The following is a 22957-nucleotide window of genomic DNA, read 5'->3' on the forward strand; positions in this document are numbered from 1 at the left end:
GCCCTTTTTAACATACATTAAAGTTAGCCTCCCATCTCTAATGGTGAATATCTGGATGACTTGAGAGAGAAGTCAAACCTCCAGTTTGCAAATGCTTTTAGAAATAACTAAACAAAAGCTTCCTATTCTAAAAGCACAAATGCCTGGGTGTCTGGGCCACCAATGCTAAAAATCCACTTCAGGGGTAGACCAAAACTAAGGCATTGTCCCTGTTCTGCTAGTCAATGTTTCTCTGCTCCCCTGGGGATGATTTTGGTCATGCACTCATTCAAGGGGGGTTTTCCGGATAACCACTCAAATTTTATCCCAAGGCTACCTTGATCAGAGTATCCTTGACAAAGGTCAAGCTAAAGCCTAGGTGTCCATGAGCTTTCAGAGGAGCAAAGGGGAGAGTAGGAAATGGAAAGGCCTGCTGAAAAGCTAAGAAAATTAGAAATATTTGGTGAGTAACACAAAGAACAAAAAAGCTTAGAACCAAACCTGGCGGCAAAGGCCTGCAATCTAATACACTCAAAGGTTGAGGCAGGAGATTGAATGTTCAAGTCTTGTTTGGGCTACAGGTGATTTCCAGCTGGCCTGAGCAGGTTAATGAGACCCTGTCTCAAAATAAAATGTGAAAGCTGGTTGGAACTATAGCATAGTGGTAGAGCTTCTTCTTGGCATGTCCTGAGTCTTAAGTTCAATGCTTAATAAGAAAAGAAGAGAGAAAATTGTGACGAAATCTGGAGCATGGGAGTAGCTCTGTGCTAAAGCACGAGTTTAGTATCCAGGAGGCCCAGTGTTCAATCTCCAGGACTGTAAAACAACAAAAACAATAAAAACAACAAATGCAGATTTAGATAAAACTCTAAGCCTTCTGGGCTAGTGATCCTAGGAAAGAAGACTCTAGAATCTCCACATCCTAGCATCCCACACCCTCTTAAATGTCCCAGATTCTCTTAGTGTCCATTCTTGTGCATAGTGGCAGTTTCCACAGGGGCCAAGCCTAGGGAACCACTAGAGTAAGGCTGGGCCATCCTCTGCCTCACTCCGGTGGTTTGGCATTGAAGAAAGGAGACTTCTCTGACTCTAACGGGATCATTTGATTTTTTCCAAGCCCTTAAGTGGCTAGAGGGTGTCCTCCCCACTAAGTGATTTGTGTAGAGGTGTCTCTGAATTTGACTAAGTGATTCTTACATCCAGACATGCAGGCTGCACAGAGACCTTCCTAGCTCCTTCTCTCTGTTAATCAGCCAGAATTGTCCATCTAGAGCCTTTGTGTATGTGGATTTAAAGACTTTAAAGAGACTATCACATCTTTAAACTATCAAAATTGCTCCATGAGGGCATTCACTCTTAAACAGAATTGGTATATTCTCTAAAAAAAAAAGCCATTTCCAGAACCAAAATTTAGGGCATATTTCTGAACTCAGATCAAGTCTGCTTCTTGTGTTCATCCATCACTCGTTCTGGATGCTGTACAGCAGCTGCTTTTACGTGAGCCAGGAAGCACACCTGTGTCTGTGAAGCTTAGCTAGCAGTTCCAAGGGCTGAGAAATTTCATTCAGCTCCTAAATGCTCCCCTCACACTCCCCAACACATGAAAAGTGGCGATGTATCACTGTTAGGATGGACTGTGCATTTGATACACACCAGGGTATCTGCTCAAATAGCTACTCACTCTGGAGGCTGCTCACTGCCTGGGTGTATAAATAATGTAAATAAATTGTGCTTCCTAGGTTCACAGCCCAGGGGAATCATTTTGCTGGGAGACTCAGCTGGGGCTCATTTTCACATCCCTCCTGAATGGCTGACGGCTTTGCAGATGTCTTCGGTAAGTAATCTGGGCAGTACTCATTCTGAATGTGCTGGCCTTAACGTTTGTTCCCCGTGCTCTCAAAGTGAAGCCAACTCTAAACAGGTGCAAATTTCCCTTTGCAAGGGACATCCACTGCCATTTCAGTCCTAGGCAAATGCATCAGTTTCTCCTCCTCACCTTCCCAGCCTCAGCCCGGCTCCTGTCAGAGAAGGCAAAGATGGCAGCTGAGATCAAGACAGTGGCTGATGCGCGGAAGGAGCAGTCATGTGTTGCCTTCCCCTGGAAGTCAGGACCGTGGGGAGAATTTCCAGCATGCATGCTGTCTATAAGCATGAGGAGGCTGGGCAGAGCAGACTGCTGGGCTCCTGAGAGCCATTCTTGCGCTCCACAGGAGAACTGCGGGGGACAGAGAATGCCCTCCACCCCTACCTCATCTGAAGAACAGAACAATCCTGAAAGGGTTTTTTTTAAAGTGAAGATAATAACAAAGACAGCTATCATAAATAATGAGAGACTCACAGACAACAAGAAAAGGAGGAAGACACCAATAATCACTTACCCTACCAAACAAAAACTGGGCATTGTGAGAAGGGTTTTTATCTCTTAGGTGATCAGATCAGGAGTATAGGTCTGCAGGTCCCACACCCACAAAATCAGCCCACTGAAGACAGAAGCCGTAGGGCGGGTGTGCCAACAGCATTTGTAATGGACACATGTCGACTTTCGTGGACCTCTGCAGATCTGTGTCTGTGAGACCTGCATAGGTCAGGGACCTGAAAGAATAGGACCGACTACAGTCTAATAGTGTAGACAGTTTTTCTTAGCTTCAGTGTACTTTTACATACAAAGAAACAAAGAAAGCAATGATCCAAGGAAGGGTGTTTGAGTTCAGAAAAACATGTAAATAAATGCCAGCAAGCACCTGCTAACAGAGCAGCCCTTCCCCAGAACTTTCTCAGGACAGAACAATGTAAACACAACTGTCTGACATGCAGTGCATCTTACACCTAGAAAAGCACAAAAACAAGGCAGAAGGCCATATCCAGATTCAGGGTACAGTAGGACAGCATTCAGCATATCCTTTCAAGAGATCGGGCTCTACAGCCATCTTCCCACCTCCAACAAGAATAAGCATGTCCTATAAATTGAATATAAATGTTTAACACAGGAGGCATGAAATCACATCCAGGAGCAATCCAGTGAAGGAAATGAACACGAGGGAGGCGAAGGCCCTCTGCCTTGGTTTCCTGGGGCCTCTCTCACAGTTCCCTAAGGCACCATTCACTATCCGTCACCCTTTTGACTGTGTTTCTGCAGATATACACAGAGTTTTCTTTGTTATTATTCCTTAAACAGCACAGCGCATTAACTGGTGACATAAAACTTCCTATTGTATTTGGCATTATAAGTAATCCAGGGGTATTTAAGAGTATCTGGAAGATGGGTATAGGTCATATGTAAACACTGTTCCATTCTATAGAAGAGATTTTGGCATTCAAGGGGACTCTGAAACCATCCCTCACAAATCCCAAGGGACTACAGTGTGTTGTGAAAGAGAATGACAACTGTATTTTCTGGAGATCTCACACCTACCAGGTTACCAGAAGAGCCAATGTCTTCCGCAGTCAAACTGTGCAAACACCTAGGACTTAGGCCACAAAGGATGCGAACAAGAGAGCAGAGTAAGGCAGTCTGAATGGCACACACCTAAACAAAGGGGGCTGTGCCCTCTTCAGCTTCAGCTTCCTAAGGTGAGAGCTGTCATGAGAGGATGTGCCGGATTGCTGGACTGGAACCATCTGTGTAACTGTAAGGACAAGGACAAGGCAAAGTAATTAAAATGACAAAATAGACATGTGAATGGTAGTGTATGCCTATAATCTAATCACTTGGGGAGCACATCAGTAATTAAAGACTAGCCTTAGCTACATATTGAGTTTGAAGGCAGCCTGGGCTACATAAAACATGTTTTTAAAAATTTCATTAAAGATGCTGTGCTGGCTAGGCTTATGACAACACAAGCTAGAGTCATCTGGGAAGAAGAAACCTCAGTCCACAAAATGCCCATATCAGATTTACCTGTGGAAAAGTTTGTAGATCATCTCATTGATAGATGATTGATGTGGGAGGGCCCAGCTCGTTGTGGGCAGTACCATCCCTGAGCAAGTGGTCCTGAATGACATAAGAAGGCAGGGTAAGCAAAGCATAAGAAGGAAGTCAGTAAACAGCACTCCTTTATGGCCTCTGCATCAGATTCTGCCTCCAGGTTCCTGCTTTGACTTCCCTGAATGGTGGACTATAAACTGCAAGGTGAAGCAAACCCTTTTCTTCCCAAGTTGATTTTGGTTATAGTGTTTTATAACAGCAATATAAACCCTACTAAGACAGAAATTGGTACCAGCTCATGTGGTATCGCTTTGACAGACCTGACCATGGGTTTTTGGGAGGATTATGGAAGAACTTTGGGCTAGAAAAGCCATTGAGTGTTTAGAGATTAATGAGCTATAGGAAACTTAAAAGACAAATATGGGGAGCTTGGGAGAAAAAGGTGTTGAGAAAAATGCAGACAATGTAGACATGGCTTGTGGCACCATGCCAGATCCAAACTCTTACCTCCCTTGTACCTAGCTTCCCACAAGGGCTAGGGGGTAGCATCAGAACACAGGCTTCTTGCACTTATACTACCTGGTCACTACTTAGTTGGAGGACGTATCACCTGCAGAGGAAGGAGTCGGATTGGGAGGTGACAGAAGAAAAGATCCAGTATAAGTTCAATTTCCAGCTACCTCCTTGATACACATTTTCTTAACACTTTCATGCAAATAGACGACTTACAAACTCTAGGTAGAATGGTCAAGCATAAAGCCAGGTACTGGTTCCTTCTGAGCACAGAGCTTAGAGGTGCTTCCGTACACCTAAAGCCCTGCATGTATTTGGCCCAGAGCACTACAAGAAGCCCCTCATGGATGTCTCTTCTGAGTGCAATAAGAACATGAGGTTTACTGACATAACAGGTCATGACAAGAGCCACCCTGTCCATTATAGCAGGAGGAGGCATATTTGCTCATGGATAGGGGATCTAGGCAGAGTGAAAGCTCTTGTCATGTAACCATCTCTGAATGAGGTTCTTCTGTCTCCCAGGACACTAAAAACAATTCTAAGCAATCAAACTTCAGAAATTATAAATTTTCCCTAATCACTTCTCCCCAAATTAAGTAGATTAAACACTAACCCAAATTAATCCAAACACTTTCAAATTGAAAACCCTCCCCAAGTTCCTCTAAAAAGTTGAGCAATGAGAAGGCACATCTGAATATACAAAATGCTCCATTGTGTGGGGAAAAAGGGGGGTCAGGGTGCTGGAGCAATGACTGAGTAGTTAAGAGCACTTGATGCTCTTGCAGAGACTCTGGATTCAATTCCCGGCAGTCACATGGTACTTCATCACCATCTGTAACTCCAGTTCCAGAGGATGTGACACTTTCTCCTGACCTCATCAAGCCCTAGGCACACATGTGGTGCAAATACATACACACAGGTAAAACATTCATACACATAAAATAGAATAAAGACATCTAAAAGAGATATATAAGTATTCTTTTGAAAAATGACTAGAGGAGAGAAAGTGTGTGTATAAAACAGTAAATTCCAAGTCTTAACCATAATTGGCACGAGATGGTGCCCAAGACAATGTAGGATCGAGAAAGACCACTCTTGCCAGAGAAACAATTAGGGCACCAATGCCGACCAACAAGCTGGAATGCACCAAAAGCAGGATATCCAAACAGGTCAGTTGACTTGGGAAACTGGTTGTCTCAGGAAAAATGAAGTGCTTGAGATGAAAGGCATGCCAGATGGTCCTGGGTGTTGGATAAGAAACCGAGAGAGAGAGAGAGAGAGAGAGAGAGAGAGAGAGGGAGAGGGAGAGGGAGAGGGAGAGGGAGAGAGAAAAGAGACAGCAGAGAGGAATCTGTGATTCAACAAATAGTAATGAAAACCCTTGTCTTCCATCAAGACCTCCATTGAGGCCAAAGTATAAAACAAAGTTCTTACTCATCATATCCTGCTTTTCTTTTATTTCACAAGGATCATGTAAAATATTTTGCAGATGTTCTCCCCAAAAGATGAGGGAGAAAAGAAAAAGAAAGCAGGTATACCATAGGAACAATCCATTCGGCTTCAGATTTCAGTTTCAACACTAAATTTCAAAACACAGCAACGCCGCCTCCACAGTGCTCTGGGAGGAAAGAATATGTAACTGAAACACTCTGTAAGATTGTTTTCGTACAAAGCTGCGGAACTTTGTTCTCAGTAATCTAGACTTAGAAAATGCATCAGACACAAACCACCAGGGGTGGGGATGTTTTAAGAAGTACACCAGTCTCTTTATCATTGTACTATATTATGAAGCCCAAGAAAATTCTAAACCTCATTCTATAGATTTTTAATGTTTGCAATTACAAAAAATTACTGAAAAACCTTCTTTTTTATTGATAGGCAGAATTAAAGTTGTGAGAACTGCTGTACTACCAAAAGCAACCTCATAATGAATGCAATTCCCGTCAAAATTCCAAAGATGTTCTTTAAAGGACGAGGAAAAAACCCTTAAAATTTATATGGACACAAAAATGGCATCAATTTTTAAAATAAAAGCCATAGTTTTCATAATCTCAAATTATATCAAAAAGCTATAGCAACACAAATAGCCTGCTACTGCCACAAAGACAGACATATGAACCAGAAAAATAGAATAGAGAACCAAGAAATAAATACAGATAGTTACAATGACCTAATTTGTGACCAAATTATCAAAAGCATACACTAGAGAAAAGGCAGTCTCTCTTTAATAAATAGTGCTGGGAAAACTAAATTTCCATGTACAGTAGACCGAAACTAGGTCTATTATCTGTCATAGTGCATAAAATCAATGTAAAGAACATCAAAAACATTAATATAAGATGTGAAAATTTAAAATTGCTAGGAGAAAACACTTCAAGATATATGCACAGGCAATGACTTTTTTGAACTGGATTCCAATAGCACGGAAATTAATATCAAGAACTATGAAATGGAATCACATGGAAATAAGAGGCTTCTTTATATCAAAGGAAACCAAAGAGTGAAGAGACAGTCACAGAATGGGGAAAAAACTTTGCCAACTATACATCAGCTGAGAGATTAATGTTGGAGACATAAAGAACTACAAAAATAAAACATCTAAAAATAATCATGCTATCAAAATGCGTTAATGAACCAAATAAACAGTTTCCAGAAGAAGAAATAAAAATAACAGTAAATATTTTTAAAGTGCTCAGTATCCTTAGCCATTGAGGAAATGTGAATTAAAAATTGACTTAAGATTCCATCTCACCGGAAATGTCAAAGAACTAATTTTTAAAAAAGATTTCATTTCTCCATAGTCAGAGTGACTATTGTCAGGAAAACAGTTGCTGGCAAGGATGTGGAGAAAAATGAATCCTTATTCACAGCTGATGTAGCCGCCATGGAAATGAGTGTGGAAGTGCTTCAAGAGTCTGAAAATAACACTACTGTATGAACGTGTCCTCTTACTGTTTGGTACATACCTGAAGGATTCTAAGTCAACATACTTAATGAAGCCGTCCAAATTTTTTTTCTCAAAAGTACGGCAAAATGCAAGAGGACAGGGCAATATACACAAGCACACTTACTATATCATATCCTCCACCAAACCAGCCCTGAGTGTAAGTCACATTCACATGACAGTGGTCCAGCTCAAAGGAGAAGGAAGCATATCTGCCTAAAGTGGGAGATGGAAAAGAGCAAGGTTTGCTTTGTTGCTTTTATGAATTACAAGCATTGAACTGGAGACATGACTCTACTGTTGAGAGCACAGGCTACTCTTCCAAAAGACCCTGGTTTTATTCCCAGTCCACATGGTTCACAGCTGCCTGTAACTCCAGCTTCCAGGGATTTGATGCCCTCTTGTGGTCTCTGAGGGCACTGAACACGTCTGATGGATGCACAGACATACAAGCAAAAATACATATATTCGTAAAACTTAAAATGAGTAAAGGATAATTTTTAATTATGAATGTCAAATGTGTATTGAATAAAAAAGTAAAAATACAGAAATTACTAAGAATTTGCTTTAAAAAAGCTCCATTATTCTGCCAGCTAGAGAAAATTATTTTAACATTTAAATATCAAAACGGTTCTCAAATATTTTTAAATATTGCATCAGAAAAGAAGACATAGTGGCAATAGGAATAATTTTATGAAATCTCTCACACCCCATGTCTCAGGCTCCTTGGCACTTCTTCCCTCTTCTCCAGGGCATCTTCACTGCACAGCGATCTGCATCTGTGCACATGTATGTGCTCAGTCACTGGAAATTGCCAGGTTGTCAGTTAGCACTCATTTTTGCCCTTCTCCGTGTTTCTATTTAGTCTGGAGCTGATTTTACTTTTATTGATGTTCCACCGTGCCCTTTTCAATGAGCACGCTGTGATGTGCTAAACCATTGACCCGGAACTGGATGTTGAGCTGCTTCACGCTTTGCTTTGGGACTATAATGAATTATGCTTCCTTAAAAAAAAAATCACTTCCTATTTTGAAGAATTATTATGTACAGAATCTCATCATTTATAAAAGAAGTCAGCCTGGGTATGAAAATTATGTCCAGTTGATATTCATGAAGTGTGTTGAGCTCAGCAGTCTTAGGCTTCTGTGGTTTGACTGTTAGTGATTGCGGCATGTGTAAACAGTATAAACTACACCTCAAGCAATATTTCTAGAGTCATGCTAGGCAGGCCCAGCCTCAGAGCACAATCTGTTCATTGATCAAATCAACAAGAAGCATCGTTGAGCCTCCCATGCCCTAAGCCCTATGATGGAAAGAAGCCAAGTCCTCACTGAGCTTGCTCATGAGAAAACATACACTAGCAATGGCAATTCCAGAGCAATCCATGCTGGGATGTGCACCTGCCCCCACAATTAAGGAATACAGGGAAGGCTTCACAGAGGAAGAAACACATATTTTAAATGGAAGGATGTATTGGGGCAGTCATATATATGCTCACAGAACTAGGAAGAAGTGTCTCAATGGTGGAAAGACCACATGGACAAAGGCTCTGAATTAAGAAGTTTGGTGAACTTTAACTGAAACTCACAAAGCACAGATAGGAAAGCCAGTCATAGCTAGGACAGTGTGGGGGAGCCGCACTGAGGGATTTATAGCTCATCCAGATGTCTTAAAGCTGAGAAATGCACTCACCAGATTTGAATTGTGGAAAATCCATTGTGATTTCAATGGTTAGGACACATTAGTTTAGATGTGAACTCAAACAAAGGAAACTCAGTCTAGTGAGTTGTAGAATTGTAAAAAAGTATAACAAACTATGAAAGTAAGCAAGAAATAAAAAGTAGACAACTCAGATGCCATATAAAATCAGAGAAGGCATGCGTCCTAATGACCGTTGCTAAGAGGTCACCATGTTGATCAGTTTTCATCACTGTAACAAAATGCCTGAACTAATTAACTTTTAAAGAGAAAAGGTTTTAGTTAGTTTTGGAGCTTCCAGTTCAAGATTGATTAACCTGATGGCATCACGACTGCTTAGACAGAACAGTGAAACCATGTTACAGAGCAAAACTGTCTACTTCATGACCAGGAAGCAAGTAGTCAGAGGTTCTCACAGTCCCCTGTAGGGGCATACAATCAGAGTCCTAGGCATGTCCTGTTAGTCCCTATTCTCCCAACAGCACTCAATTGAGGGCTCAGCATTTAACACATAGACCTTTAGGGAACATACACATACATGTGTGGTGTCTTCAGCAATAGGAACCGACGCTCAACTCCTGAGAGGCAACCAAGGCTACATCAACAGTCATCAATAGTTATATTGCTTTGGGAGTCCCTTGAACTGCCCTGACCCATCATTTGAATGGAGTTTTCTCATGCTTGGTACTGGGGGTTTTGTTAGTCTATGGTTCTTGTCAACTAAAGTGGTGTATTTACTTTTATATAGATAATATAGCTATAGCTAGATATAGATGTAGATGAGATAGGGATAGACAGAAATAGACAGCTATTCATCCTTATAGGTATTGTGCATAATTTTAGGTAAATATAAGATAATATGATTCCTTGAGACTTTTTATCAAACAACTTTGTGTTACTTTTTTCTTGTCCCTCCTTCTCTTGAGACCATATACACACAAACAACATAAAAAGGACTCTGCAATTCGTGTTATGTTTGTGAATACATATACAAAAATATATGTCTATGTAACATTAATAATCAAAGGATGAGAGGCTATTAATTTGAAAGTGGGAAGGGAAGCACAGGGCGGTGTTGAGGGAGCTCCTTCCGCTCCTTCAGCCAATAGCCGCTGAGATACCAGCCCATTGGGGTGTAGTCTCCAGGGGAAAAATGGAGATGGGAAATTGATGTAATTCTATTTTAATTAAATATATGTTTGAAACTAATAATATACTTGAAAAAATACTTTGACAAAAGTTGACAATTATATAAAGGCTGGGTAAAGTACTATTTAGTATTTTGAGATAGTGCACTCTCTATCACAACTATGCAGCTTTACTGTTATGTGAAAACAGCCACAGACAATATGTAAGTTAATTAATGTGGCTGTGGTCCAGGAAAATGTATTTCCAAAACAGGATGTTGACAGGATCTAGCCCATGGACTGAAATGTTCTGTCCAATAATTGCTTCCTATAAGAGGAATTGGTGAGCACACATGTTTAGGGCTATGAGAAAGTAAGCCATTCTGTCCCGTATGAGAGCCCCCAGCATGCCTTGCCTTTGCTTTCCAATAAGACAGAAAACATCCTGTCCCTGTCTCTCCCCTGGAAAGAAAGTATCCGCTGAGTGCTTTCCTGCATCAACCTCTCTACCCTGACCTGCCACCCTCTGCTTAGGCAGTCGTCACCCCGGAGGCATGTTCATGGGAAATTAGGTTAGGAGATAGATAGATATTTGTGGGTCAGTAAGGAGAGAGTGACAAATGTCACCCTTATGGTTCCCAACTTCATTCTTCTGAGGGCCATAGAATAGTTCTTCCCCTTCCTCCCTTGATAAACAGCCGTGGCTTCTCTTCAGCATGTCTAGACCTTAGTGATCAGGTGCAAGTCAAATTGCCTGTCTTGGAAGGAAGACCTCAATTTAGAAAGGTTCCGAAGAAAGACAGAGACAATCAAAAAACGTGGATGCTATTGTGGTGGATTTTTTTTTGGTTTGTTTTTCCTTTCAAAGTAAAAACAACAACAGCAAAAAAAATAAATAAATAAATAAATAAAAACCAAAAAAAAAAAAAACAACAGCTTGGGTTACTTTATCAGAAAAGGCGGCAAGGTTGGAAGATCAAAGAGGCCAACAGTAGGCACTGCCCTCCTGCTTGCTCGCCCATCTGCTTGAATGTTATTTTCAAAATATTAAATGCTGCCTCTTATTGAACCGGAATTGCATGATCGGCTGGGGAGGAAAGTGGAGGAAGAGATTCTGAAAACATCAATTTCTCAAACGTTTGTTCAGCTTGTGAAACTGTTGCTTGTCCTGTTATAACATCTTAGCGTGACCCCTGACGGCTGTTTTCTGTAGGGCAAGGAGCACAGATTAAATTTCATGCTGTGTCAAGGGCAAAAGAAATTCTTAATCTGGTTGCAGAAAATGCATATTGACCTGAGGGCAGGCAGCTTGGTATTTAAACCCCGTGTGCTTCATTCCTCTTTGAGCTGATTCTGTCTGTCAGCTCAGTGACTCTTTATTAGCCCACAAACAACACAGACAGGAAGGATCAGAGCTCCTACCTCACTCCCTCACTCCCCTTGCTTCCCATATTCTGGATTTATCAGGCATTTAAAAAGCTTCCACCATGCATAAAAGCAGATTTTCATGGTGCCCATAAAATATGGAAATTCAATATGAGATGACTTCATGTCCACTCCTTAAATATCTGAGCATTTTGAGTACTTTTTAAATTATTTTTTTAAGATGAGAAAAAGCTGTTGTGTGATAAAAACTGAACAAAATTACATTTCCTGCTTGTCTGACATCTTGCAGGGCAGCAGAAGAGAGATGCTAAATGGTGAGAAGTAATTCTTCAATTCTAGTTACCACTCATTTATTCTGTCAGAGAAAGACAATTGTGTTAGCCATGGAACGTTCCTTTCTCCAGCAGCCATCAGATCACAAGATAAAAAGCCTTCTTCACTCCCTTGCCCTATTCTTGAATGTGGGTGACCTGGCCTGTCCCTGGCTTTTATGTTCTCACTGTGCTCAGAGGGAGCAAGCCAGTGGTTCTTATCTTTCTAAAATGGGTGCAAATCTAGAGTCATCATTTCAGCCACTACTGCCTTCTGAGAGAATTTTGCCAAGTACCCATGGTTATGAAAATCTTCAAGATAGTATTATTTAAAATCCTGTCTTAGTTATGGTTTCTGTTGTTATGAAGAGACACCATGATCATGGCAACTCTTATAAAGGAAAAAATTTAATTGGGATGTTTCGTTTATAGTTCCGAGGTTCAGTCCATTATCACCATGGTGGGACATGACTGTGTGCAGGCAAACAAGATGCTGGAAAAGTAACTGAGAGTCTTATAGCTTGCAGGCAACAGAAAGTGGTCTCAGTATCACACTGAGGAAAGCTTGAGCAAAAGAGACCTCAAAGCCCACCCCTACAGTGACACACTTCCTCCAACAAGTCCACACCTATTTCAACAACGCCACATCTCCTAATCGTACCACTCCTTTTGAGCATCATTTTCTTTCAAATGACCACAATCCCATACCTCTGAAAGAGCCCACATTCCTGCTCACCCAACCAGTAGGCGGTGATTTTCACAGGAAATCTGTGTATCAGGCCATTCCTGTGCTACCTAGTGAGCACAGGACTAGAGAACAGTTCCTTATCCTCAGGTCGTTCATATCTACACTTGACTTCATTACACTTGACTTCATTTCACTTCCAAATTAACCACTAAATGGATCTCATTTAACTACTGCATCTCAAGGAAAACTCCAAGAATGTCAAATCCATTGGGTCATAGAAAGGGACTGGAGAGATGACTGCAGTTAAGAGCACTGGCTGCTCTTCCAGAGGACACAGGTTCAATTCCCAGCACCCATATGGCAGCTCACATCTGCTTGTAACTCCAGTTCTAAGGGATCTGATACTTTCACACAGACATACATGCAGGCAAAACACCAATGCACATAAAATACATAATAAGCAAATAAAGTAATTAAAAAATAATTTGGTATTTGAAAAAGTGTTTGACCTTCTTAGCCATCAAGGAAATAAAAGTAAAAACTGCTTTGAGACTTCATGTTACCCAAATCAGAATGTCTATCATCAAGAAAACCAGTGACAAGTGCTGCCAAGGATGAGGATGAAGAGGAAACTGATGCTCTTTTAACAGGACAGAAAATTGGTACAGGCATTGTGAGAGTTGATGTGGTGGTTCCCCAAACAGTTAACAGAAGTACCATATAACTCCCATGCGACTATAGCACTACTTTCTCAGCCCCCTGAGTTTGTGGCACCAAACCTGGTGTGAACCTTGATGATTAAAAATCCCCCAATGTCTTCATCTAAAACTGTTGGCATTGGGTGTCAGGTTTCAAATATGAATTTGGAGGGGACACCAAAAGTCATAAGACATAAAAATGAGATATAAAGCACAGTGGTATGTGTTTATATTATTATTAAAGTTAAAAATGGATCTCCCCAGTTAGATTTTTAAGCTCCCTGAGACTGGTTTTCACTCCTAGAGCTCCAGTCATTCCTCCTTATCTATTTTTCTCCATCGTTAATAATGAAATCATGGGCACATGTCTTCTTATTCACAGTCTGTACTCAGTTTCTGTTGTAGCCTGGGGAGGTCATCGTACTAGGTTATGGACAATGGCAAGGGGTGAAGGCAGAGAGAGGCAAGATCTCCCCAAGGGATGTGTGTGGCCCCACATGGTCTTTTTGGTCAGTCTCAAAACCCAAAGATGACAGTGATGTACCAATGATCAAAATATCAAGGTTCCACCATCATAAGTGAGAGTAACTACCTTATAAAAGTGTAAGATGTTCTTTGCCCTTGTTCTTTTGCCAAGTCAGAACCCAGCAATGAAGAATCAGGGGTGAAACAGATTGAACTCTCAGCAAACACAACATGGACTACCATCATCCTGGACTTCCCAGACTTCCTCCAGAATAAATTTCTGTTGTTTATATGATACCCAGTCTAAAGGTATATTGTTATAGCAGCTTAATGAACTAAAATAGGATCCAAAAGCTATCTGAGAGTTAGAAGGACTAGCTGATTGATTCAACGTAGAACTTAAGTTAGCATACTCCAGGCCCTGGGTACAGTGTTGCCACTCACCAGTTGCTTAAAATTAGGATTTATTTGAATATAGTCATGTTTGTTCATTTTTTAAAGTGTGTAAGGTTGTATTTACATTGTAACCAAACTGAGTAGCCATGATGGAGACGAGATGGTCATATGAAGCTTACAGTACCTACTATCTGGTCTTTCTGAGAAAGGTTTGGCCAGCTTTGCCATATCACTAGCAAGTTGGGTACAATTAGATAAGCATTCACAAAGTGGATGATAACACGGAAAAGGATCTGCAAAGGAGGAAAGTGGGAAGTCCAGGTAGGACTCTAAGAAGAACCCAGGATTTAGTTAACTTCTGCTCCAGAAGCAGCAACTGGCCAATAGAGATGGAGGAAGCTTTGAGGACAAGGTTTAGTATTATGAAGGGGCAGTGTCAGCTCAGGGCACTGCAGGTGACTGAATAGGGCCAGAAAAAGGACAAAGAAGGTGCTAGGGGAATGAGAAAAGCTATGTGGAATAACAATAGTCACTATTGACCAGCATTTATCAAACTTGGTCAATCACCATAGTCATTTGGTACACTTAAAATATAAGGTTCTAGGGTCCCATCATAAGTCTGCCCACTCAAGAGCTACAGCTCCCACAAGATGCAGGGAGATGGTCAATAAAGGGGGTTGTGGTGAAAGGTTAACCAAAACTAAGGATTTATAAAGAGCTCTTATGGAAACTCAGTATTTGATATGCTAATTTAAAAATATAATTTACAATAGGTAGTTTGAATGGAGGGACCCTGCATGGGCAGACAGTGCTTCTTCAGAGGATATGGATCACCAAATAAAAACATCAATGGCAGGTATTGGATAGCTCCCTACAAGGATGCTTCAAAAGCCCCCAAAACAACACTTGCTATTGCCATTGCTCATGGTTGCCTGTCATAAGTAGATGGTAAGACCCAACTGTTGAAGATACAACACACTTTGGCTACAGAAAATAGGAAAATCAAGCTGAAATTGATCTGAAATGTGTCTGCATGTTGGCTAGTTTTTATATTGCCAAAAAAGTGCTATAAAGGATACTAGAGGAGAAAAGTCATCAATGAACTTACTCAACAGTGAACCCTGCATGCTACTTGCTGGCAAAACATGCCCCTGGTGTGATAGTGGTACGATCTTTGTGGGATAACCAGTCCCTTTATTATTGCATTTAAGGCCTGGTGCACAGGAGATAATTCATGCTAGATACTGTAAACAGGCTCAAAAACCTTTGGCTTGGGAAGTCATAGGCTCTAGGGATATGAGGAGAAACATATTACTTGCTATTTTGCTAAAGAGACATGCCAACCTGCCTTCTAAATATTTGTGTTTGTACTGAAATACTAGTGATGCTCTCACCCTTGGGCAGAAAAACTTCTTTTGTAGTGGGGGACAGTCAATGCAGAGTCAAAATTGGCCAATGTCTAAAAATAAGTGACAGGTGAATGCTCAGCCGTAAATAGACTGACAATACCAACCCCTGGAAGGCTTAGGAAACATTGTGTGAAAGGAGACAGAAAGAACATAAAGGCTGAAGGATGAGAAAGAGTGTGGTGAAATGCTGTCTTCTAGACACAATACGGCTGTTGAATGAGTTCACTGCAGCTCTGGTTATCTGCACAAGGCCTGTGCAAGGTCAAGCCAATCAAAAATCCCAGCATACATAGAGAATGGGTTCATGAGGCTCCAGCCCTAGCAGAGGAACTATTGGCAATTGATTGCTGCTGAAGGAGAAGCAGCCATTTTTCTTTAGGGATATGTCCACTCATGGATTGAAAATATGCCTACAAGCATCACTAATTGGGCTCAATAATTTTTTAAAAAGAAAATGCATTCAAGTGAAGAGAAACATGTTGGGACATCCAGAGGGAGTGGAGGAGGGCTAGTTTAGGTGAATATATGATCAAGAAAAATGTTATATATTATGAAATTGTCAAATAATAAATAAATATTTTAAAAATAAGCTCCTATAAGATTCTGGCAGATAATGACTTAAAAGAGTAGGAGGAATAGGGGGAAGCAGGGTCCCTGGCTAAAGTCTGGACAGGGGCTAAGGCAATAACCAAAGTTCATGAAGAGTGTGTGACTTAGTGTATTTTCTACTGTTGGCAAAAAAGACCATGGCCACAATCAACCCAGGGAGGAAAGACTTTGACTAGCATATCCCAGATCACAGTGCACTGAGGGAAGCTAATGCAAAAACTCAAGGCAAGAACCTAGAGTCAAGAACTAAAGCAGAACCCTGAAGGAATGCTGCTTACTAGCTTGCTCCACAAAGCTTGCTCATCCTGCTTTCTTATACCACCCAGGGCCAGCTGCCTAGTGGTGACACTACCCCCAGTGCTCTGGGCTCTCCGTGTCAGTTATTAATCAAGAAAATGCTCTCCACACTTGTCTATAAGCAGTCTGGTGGAGGCTTTTTCTCAAGTGAGGCTCCTCTTCCCAGATATGTCTGGGTTTATACTGAGTTGTCAAAAACCAAGCACCACCGTGTGCAATGGTGTATTATGCCAGCATATCACTACAAGGTAATAGAAGGGAATGAGAGCATTGCTTATGATCAGCATGGTGAAGAGAGAGAAAGCTTAGCCCAGGTGGACATGGTTATTAGGTGGGCCTAGAAAGACCTCTCTATTCTTACATCTCTAACTTGAATGAAAATTTGGACTTCATCTGGCATCAAATTCCAGATGCTGTCTGGGGAACTGGGGAGGGATTTTGATACCCCAGACAATGTAAGTGAAGCTGCTTTAGAAATTACCAACCCTGGGACTGCAGAATTGACTCACAGGTTAAGACTGCTTCTTATTTTTCTGGAGGACACCCCTGGGTGGCTCACGACCATCTATAACTTCAGTTCCAGCATATCTGAGGTCCTCTTTGGACTTCTGCTGGCACCAGGCACACGCTCATATACAGAGAATAACACACCTAGGAAAAATTAGATAACCAAACGTTTACAAAGATAAAAAAAGTGAAAATTTACAATAAACAATTTTGGTTTTTTTTCTGGCCCTTGAAGAATTTATTTTTCTAATTATGAAAAAAACACTGTCCCCCATAAAAGAACTGAGTTCTGATTTTTTTTCATAAAATTAGAAAATTTTTACACTCCTGTTTTCTTGTTTTTATGAATCAGGATAGAATTTTCCAATCACCCATAAAAAATAAAATAAAATACAAAGCTGATGGAAGAAAAGGAGTTGGGCAGAGTCCAGTGGCACAGTGTTCTTACTTAGTATAAAGCAGTTATGTAAATTAATCCTTCACCTCATTAGATGGACAAATAGAACATAGGGTTAGAGTTTAAATGATAAGTAGAAGGAAAGGGAAAAGAGATGATTCAAGGATTTGACAAGGTAAAAAAGCAATTAGGCAAAATATTGAAAGATTAAATGCTCCCCGCCATTCTATGTTCTTATTATTTTTCATCAGATGATGTTTTTACTGCCCTCTCAAGTCATGGGGTCAGAAAGAAGATTCCACGGTTGAAGCTTTAATGGGTCCATGATCGATGAGCCACAGTTGAAGTTTCTGTAGGCACTGCGATAAATGACCCACAGATGAAATTTTCATGGGCACCATGATAGATGACCCACAGTTGAAGTTTTAGTGGGCACCGTGATAGATAACCCACAGTTGAAGTTTTCGTGGGCACTGTGGTCGATGACCCACAGTTGAAGTTTCCGTGGGCACAGTGATAGATGGTCTACAGTTGAAGTTTTAATGGGCACGATGATAGATGATCTACAATTGAAGTTCTCGTGGGCACCGTGATAGATGATGACCTACAGTTGAAGTTTCCGTGGGCACCGTGATAGATGATCATGGGCACCATGAGAGATGATGACCCACAGTTGAAATTTTCGTGGGCACCATGATAGATGACCCATTGTTCAAGTTTTAATGAACATCGTGATGGATGCGGAGCTGCTTTTGCTATCGGTCTGCTTACCTATAGTATGTTTTAAGCTAATAAATGTGAGGACAGTTTGTTGCACTAGGTTTGTTGGTTTTCTTTGCACACAGTGCCATGAGTTTAATCTTGTGGTTTGCCTCTGGCATTACCAGTGCTTGAATTTCTTTGTCCCTTCCCTTTTTGCACTCTCTTTCTAGCCGTATAGGATTCCCTGTTTTCATCTGTTCCTTCTAGCCATTGTAACAAACTGTCTTACACTGGGTAATTTGTGCATAATAGCAGCTTATTATCTACAATTATGGACACTGAGAAGTCCCAGATGTTTAGCGTCTGCTGAGAATTTGCTGTCTATTTCAAAGATAGAGCTTTTAGCTGCTTCTTTATTGGTGAAAGAGGACAAAGTAGAATTTGGCAGCTTTTCTTCTAAGGGCACTAATTCCATTCACAATGGTAGAGATTCAGTGACTCGCTCACTTTCCAAAGGCTCCACTTCTTAACACTCCTAGCATCAGGTGTGAGTTTAACATGTGAATCTTGAGATCACTTAGACCTTAGCATTCATACTAGACATGCATCCACGATTCATTCTTCACAAGTCACATGTAACAGAAGCCTACTTTGTATGGACTGCCACACTGTCCTGGATTCCCCTTATTGTCAGCGAACATTTGCAAAGCAAACTTCATGCACATTTATCTTTTCTCAATGTTTCAATTAACCAGTAGGCACCATTATTAAATATAGTTTTATATAAAGGTGTGGTACAGAGAGGTGAAGGAACGCCTTCAAAGATGGAATCACTCGTTGGCATCCCTTAAACAATGAATTCCTTAAGGTAGCAACTCTGGTGTGATACTTGAGGTGTCTCTCCCCATCTCCTCCCCCTGCCGTGTGTGTGCGTGTGCGTGCATGTGTGTGTGTGTGTGTGTGTGTGTGTGTGTGTGTGTGTGTGTGTGTAGTGAATCCTAACTCTACAGGGATCTTCCTTTAATCTTATTCATCTTGGAGTATAAAGCTTACAAAACCAAATTTTATGACAACTGTGATGCAGAATCTAGCCTGAGAACACAGGGAAAAGAATCTGGTGATCTGCTTACTCACTTTCTATTCTCCCAGAACTATAGACCTCAACAATGACATGTTTATTGTCCACAGGACTTCCTGTCCCCATCAGAAGCCAGAGCAGATCCTGAGCAGAAGGTGGGGTCTGTCTGTATCTGTTTGGAGCCACATAAAGTTTTGGTACTTACCCTCCCAAAATACTCATTCTGTACTCTTTTTAGACGCAGCCTCCATACAAAGAAATAGAGATGAAAGAGGTAAGCTGAAAATTTGTGAACTTTAGTCCTGTTCAGAGACTGACAGGCCAACTAAGGCAACTAAGACTATTTTCAACAATTAGCACTCCAATTCAGCCAATTTTGATTTCATAGGATTTTTAAAGCTTGTGAGGAAATCAAGGACTATACATACACACATAAGTGCTAAGACTGGACATACACACAGGAAAAAAGGCTCTACTCCAAGCCTTTCTCTTCCTAGTTCCATCAAGCTAGGTTCAAATCCAGCCCTGTTACTTATCAGCTGTGTTGCCTGGGTATAGCATCCAAACTTCCTCTGAGTCATGTTTAGCTGAGCCCTTTCAGGACCTAGACCACATGGTATAAAGGATTTTCCGTGTGTGTGTGTGTGTGTGTGTGTGTGTGTGTGTGGGTGTGGGTGGGTGTGTGTGTGCCCTCCAAGAACCACATTAGCAGCCTTAGGATCTGGGCTTCCCACACATCCCTGGTTAGTGGTAGGACATCAATTTCCTGCTGTTTGGCTGAAGGTGATAGTTCAGCTCCTTTTCAGAAGGGAGCATTGAGCACCAGGCAGACGGTGGTGTAGCCCAGGCTGGCCTCAGACTCGCAGTCCTCAAGCTTGAGTCACAGCTATGCACCAGCAGATCCTGCTGAGTTCTCGGACTCGCAATCCTCAAGCCTGGGTCACAGCTATGCACCAACAGATCCTGCTGAGTTCTCAGAGATGGCAGAAACAGAAGAAGGGAAATTCTTGTTCCACAATGCTCTGTTATTAAGTCCTTTTATTCTATCTCCGTGCCCGGCATGTAAAAGGAATTCATTGTTAGTTACTTACTTTGTCTGAGAATGCAAACATCACCTGAAAGCCAGCACATTCTAGCACGATCGTCGATGGGAACCATTTGGTTACAGAATGCATTGATGTAGTAAAGCCCAGAGGAATGGGGCCAGGACAGGGAAGTGTGCAAGAAATTCAAGGGAGCTCTTTAAGTTGAATAATTTGATGTTTGTGTAAGAAAAGACATTTGGGTAGTGACGTGGATGGAGGACTTGAACTGAGCTGGCAATGTGGTGATACTCAGGCCCTGAAAAGCCTTTGACAAGAGAAGCAGCTCACGTGCACCACCTGCAGCATGATGAAGGAACTGCAGGCCAGCGGAGCTGGGAAATCATGATTCCAACCATGATTTTGTTTCTGATTCTTCAGCCTTGAGGAACCAATTCAACAGCTTCTTCTTTATTTCTAAACTAACAATTCCAGCTCTATATTCTTCAGCAGTTCTATCCCTGGATTTAATATAATTGGTCCATTTAACTGATATTTTTCATATCCTTTTTTTTTTTCTGATAATGGTTACCCATATACCTTCACATGACATTGTACTGTTTGAAAATAGTTCAGTTCTTAGCCAGTTATGCATGTTAGGGAAGAGAATACTTTGTGAGAATTGCCTACAGTCTTTTGGGATGGGGAGGACAAACCAAACGCCATCGAAGAGCTTCCTTTGTAGTTGATGTCATTGTTCTTTCTCTCACTTAACAAAACTTCCAGGACCTTAATAGCTGCTTGTTGACATGATCAGGGTGATTAGGGTTGAAGACTATGAAGATACAATGTATACACTTATGAAACTGTCAAAGGACAAGTAAAAATTACTCTTTAAAAACTAGTCCTGAATCCAAATTATGGTATTTTCTTAGTGGTTATCAAAAATTAAAAACCTGATTTTTCTCAATATATGAAATCACACAAAACAATGTTAAATTCAACTACTGCATAAAGTAGTATAAGCATGTCAGTTACATCATAGAAATTCATCCAAGTCGTTGGAAAACCCAGAGGGAAACTCCAAACAATGTGCTAGTTGGTGGACCCTCGCTGAGCAGCATGAGTTCTTTTGACTGGACATTTTCTTGGTAAATATGGTCTTTCCACATATGTGCATTTAAGATGCATTTAGGACACTTTTGAAAACACGGATGAATGCTCAAGAGAAATAAGCAGGAGTTGATGAAGGAAATCTTCATGCATGTTTCTTCCGCTGGAAATGCCTTTGGTATAATGTGTATGAATGTGGCTTTTAGTACTTAATATGCTTTAAATGTTATCCTTTTGTCAAGGATTTTTACACATTTGTTATTAATGGCTGTAGCTTTTTATTTACAAAGTTTACTAAAGAAGGTGAGGCAGGGGATCTATGCATGCTGCTGTTGGACTACTTAAGCCATTTCTGCTATCTGACAGTAAACTATAGCCCTCGAAGCCTGGGACGATCCTCTTAGAGAGGTGCAATCCATCCTAAGTACAAGCTTTGCACTGCATTGGTCCTTCAACCAGCTACCCTATTCCTCACTATGTCTTCAGATCTTTCCCAAAGCCCTGCTGTGTCAGACAATACTGAACCCAAGGAACTGCTAGAACTGTGTCTTCCCTGACGAGCTTCTCCCAGAAACAGTCAGGCTTTGCCAAAATACAAGTGAAATCTAAAACATTGAATGAGGGAAACACGGCTCTGCATTATTTTGAAGTTATTCAAATCACCTGGGTTAACTGTATGCATCTGGTTGCCCAAGGCTTCCAGGGCTACAGCCTTGGAATGTGAATTCACTGGGGTCCCAGTTGCAATTCAGCACCAGCTGCTGTTCACCACAGCTTAAATCCTAGTTAGTAGAGACGGCGCCAGAGCAGCTTGGGCCTCTAAGATATTAGTAAGGATTTCAGAAACTACCCAAGAAAATGAGAACCAGTTAGTCCTCCAGAGAAATGAGCTAAAGGAATGAGCATTGTAGATTACAACTCCAAAGACACTATTACCTGCCATTTCCCACCTGTCCTATACTTCCCCTCAACATGTCCTCTTCCTCAGTCACTTGACAGATCAGGGAAAACAGTGAACAGTGGATGCATAGAGTGTGGAACCATTCAAATCATAGAGTGTGTGTTTCCCTTGTAGAGCTGGATATAGAGGGAAGCTCTTCCCTTACTGATATTTTTCAGAATGCTCTTCTCCTCTCCTCCACTATTATTTTAAGACAGGTCTCCCCATGCTAACAGAGTTCTTGTCTCATTCTTTCTGTAGAAGAAAGCAGTCCCACCGAACCCCAAAATCTAGTTCCATCTGGGTTTCCAAATCAGAGTCACCACTTTATGGACAGAGGAAAGGGGGAAGGGGGAGGGGAGGAACGCATCCTTCTCTTAACTTTCAACACGTCTTACAGGGAACCAGCTCATAAATTCTGCCTACATCTCACAAGCCATCTGCTTACTCATAGATCTGCTTAATATGGCTTATACATTTTATCCATTCTATTTGCTTTCCCTGCCTTCACTAACAGAGTTGAATATTCTCAGATCCTACAGCAAACATGCATTGTAAGCAAAAAGATACGGGGGCGGGGGGGGGGAGGAGCAGAACAGACCGAGGAAGACTTGACTCACAGCGGTAGAAGAAACAGAGACCATAATGTAGAGTAGCTGAGCCCTTGTAGCAGAAGGGTTCAGAGCAGAACGTCTGAAGGGGAAGCACCAAGGATGACAAAGCTTCAGTCAGGGTTTTCATGCTCTGTTAAGA

General features: G+C 41.3%; 1 protein-coding gene across 1 annotated transcript in view; it reads left to right on the plus strand.

Moving 5' to 3' along the window:
• Positions 1 to 22957, plus strand: part of Aoah (acyloxyacyl hydrolase) — a 191835-nt gene that overhangs the window by 88657 nt on the left and 80221 nt on the right. Inside the window, 1 exon segment of the mRNA XM_005369893.2 lies at positions 1719 to 1813. Coding sequence (XP_005369950.1) covers positions 1719 to 1813 — 95 coding nt within the window.

Source organism: Microtus ochrogaster, unplaced genomic scaffold (genome assembly GCF_000317375.1).
Source record: "Microtus ochrogaster isolate Prairie Vole_2 unplaced genomic scaffold, MicOch1.0 UNK66, whole genome shotgun sequence".
In the NCBI taxonomy this organism is placed as follows: Eukaryota; Metazoa; Chordata; class Mammalia; order Rodentia; family Cricetidae; genus Microtus; species Microtus ochrogaster.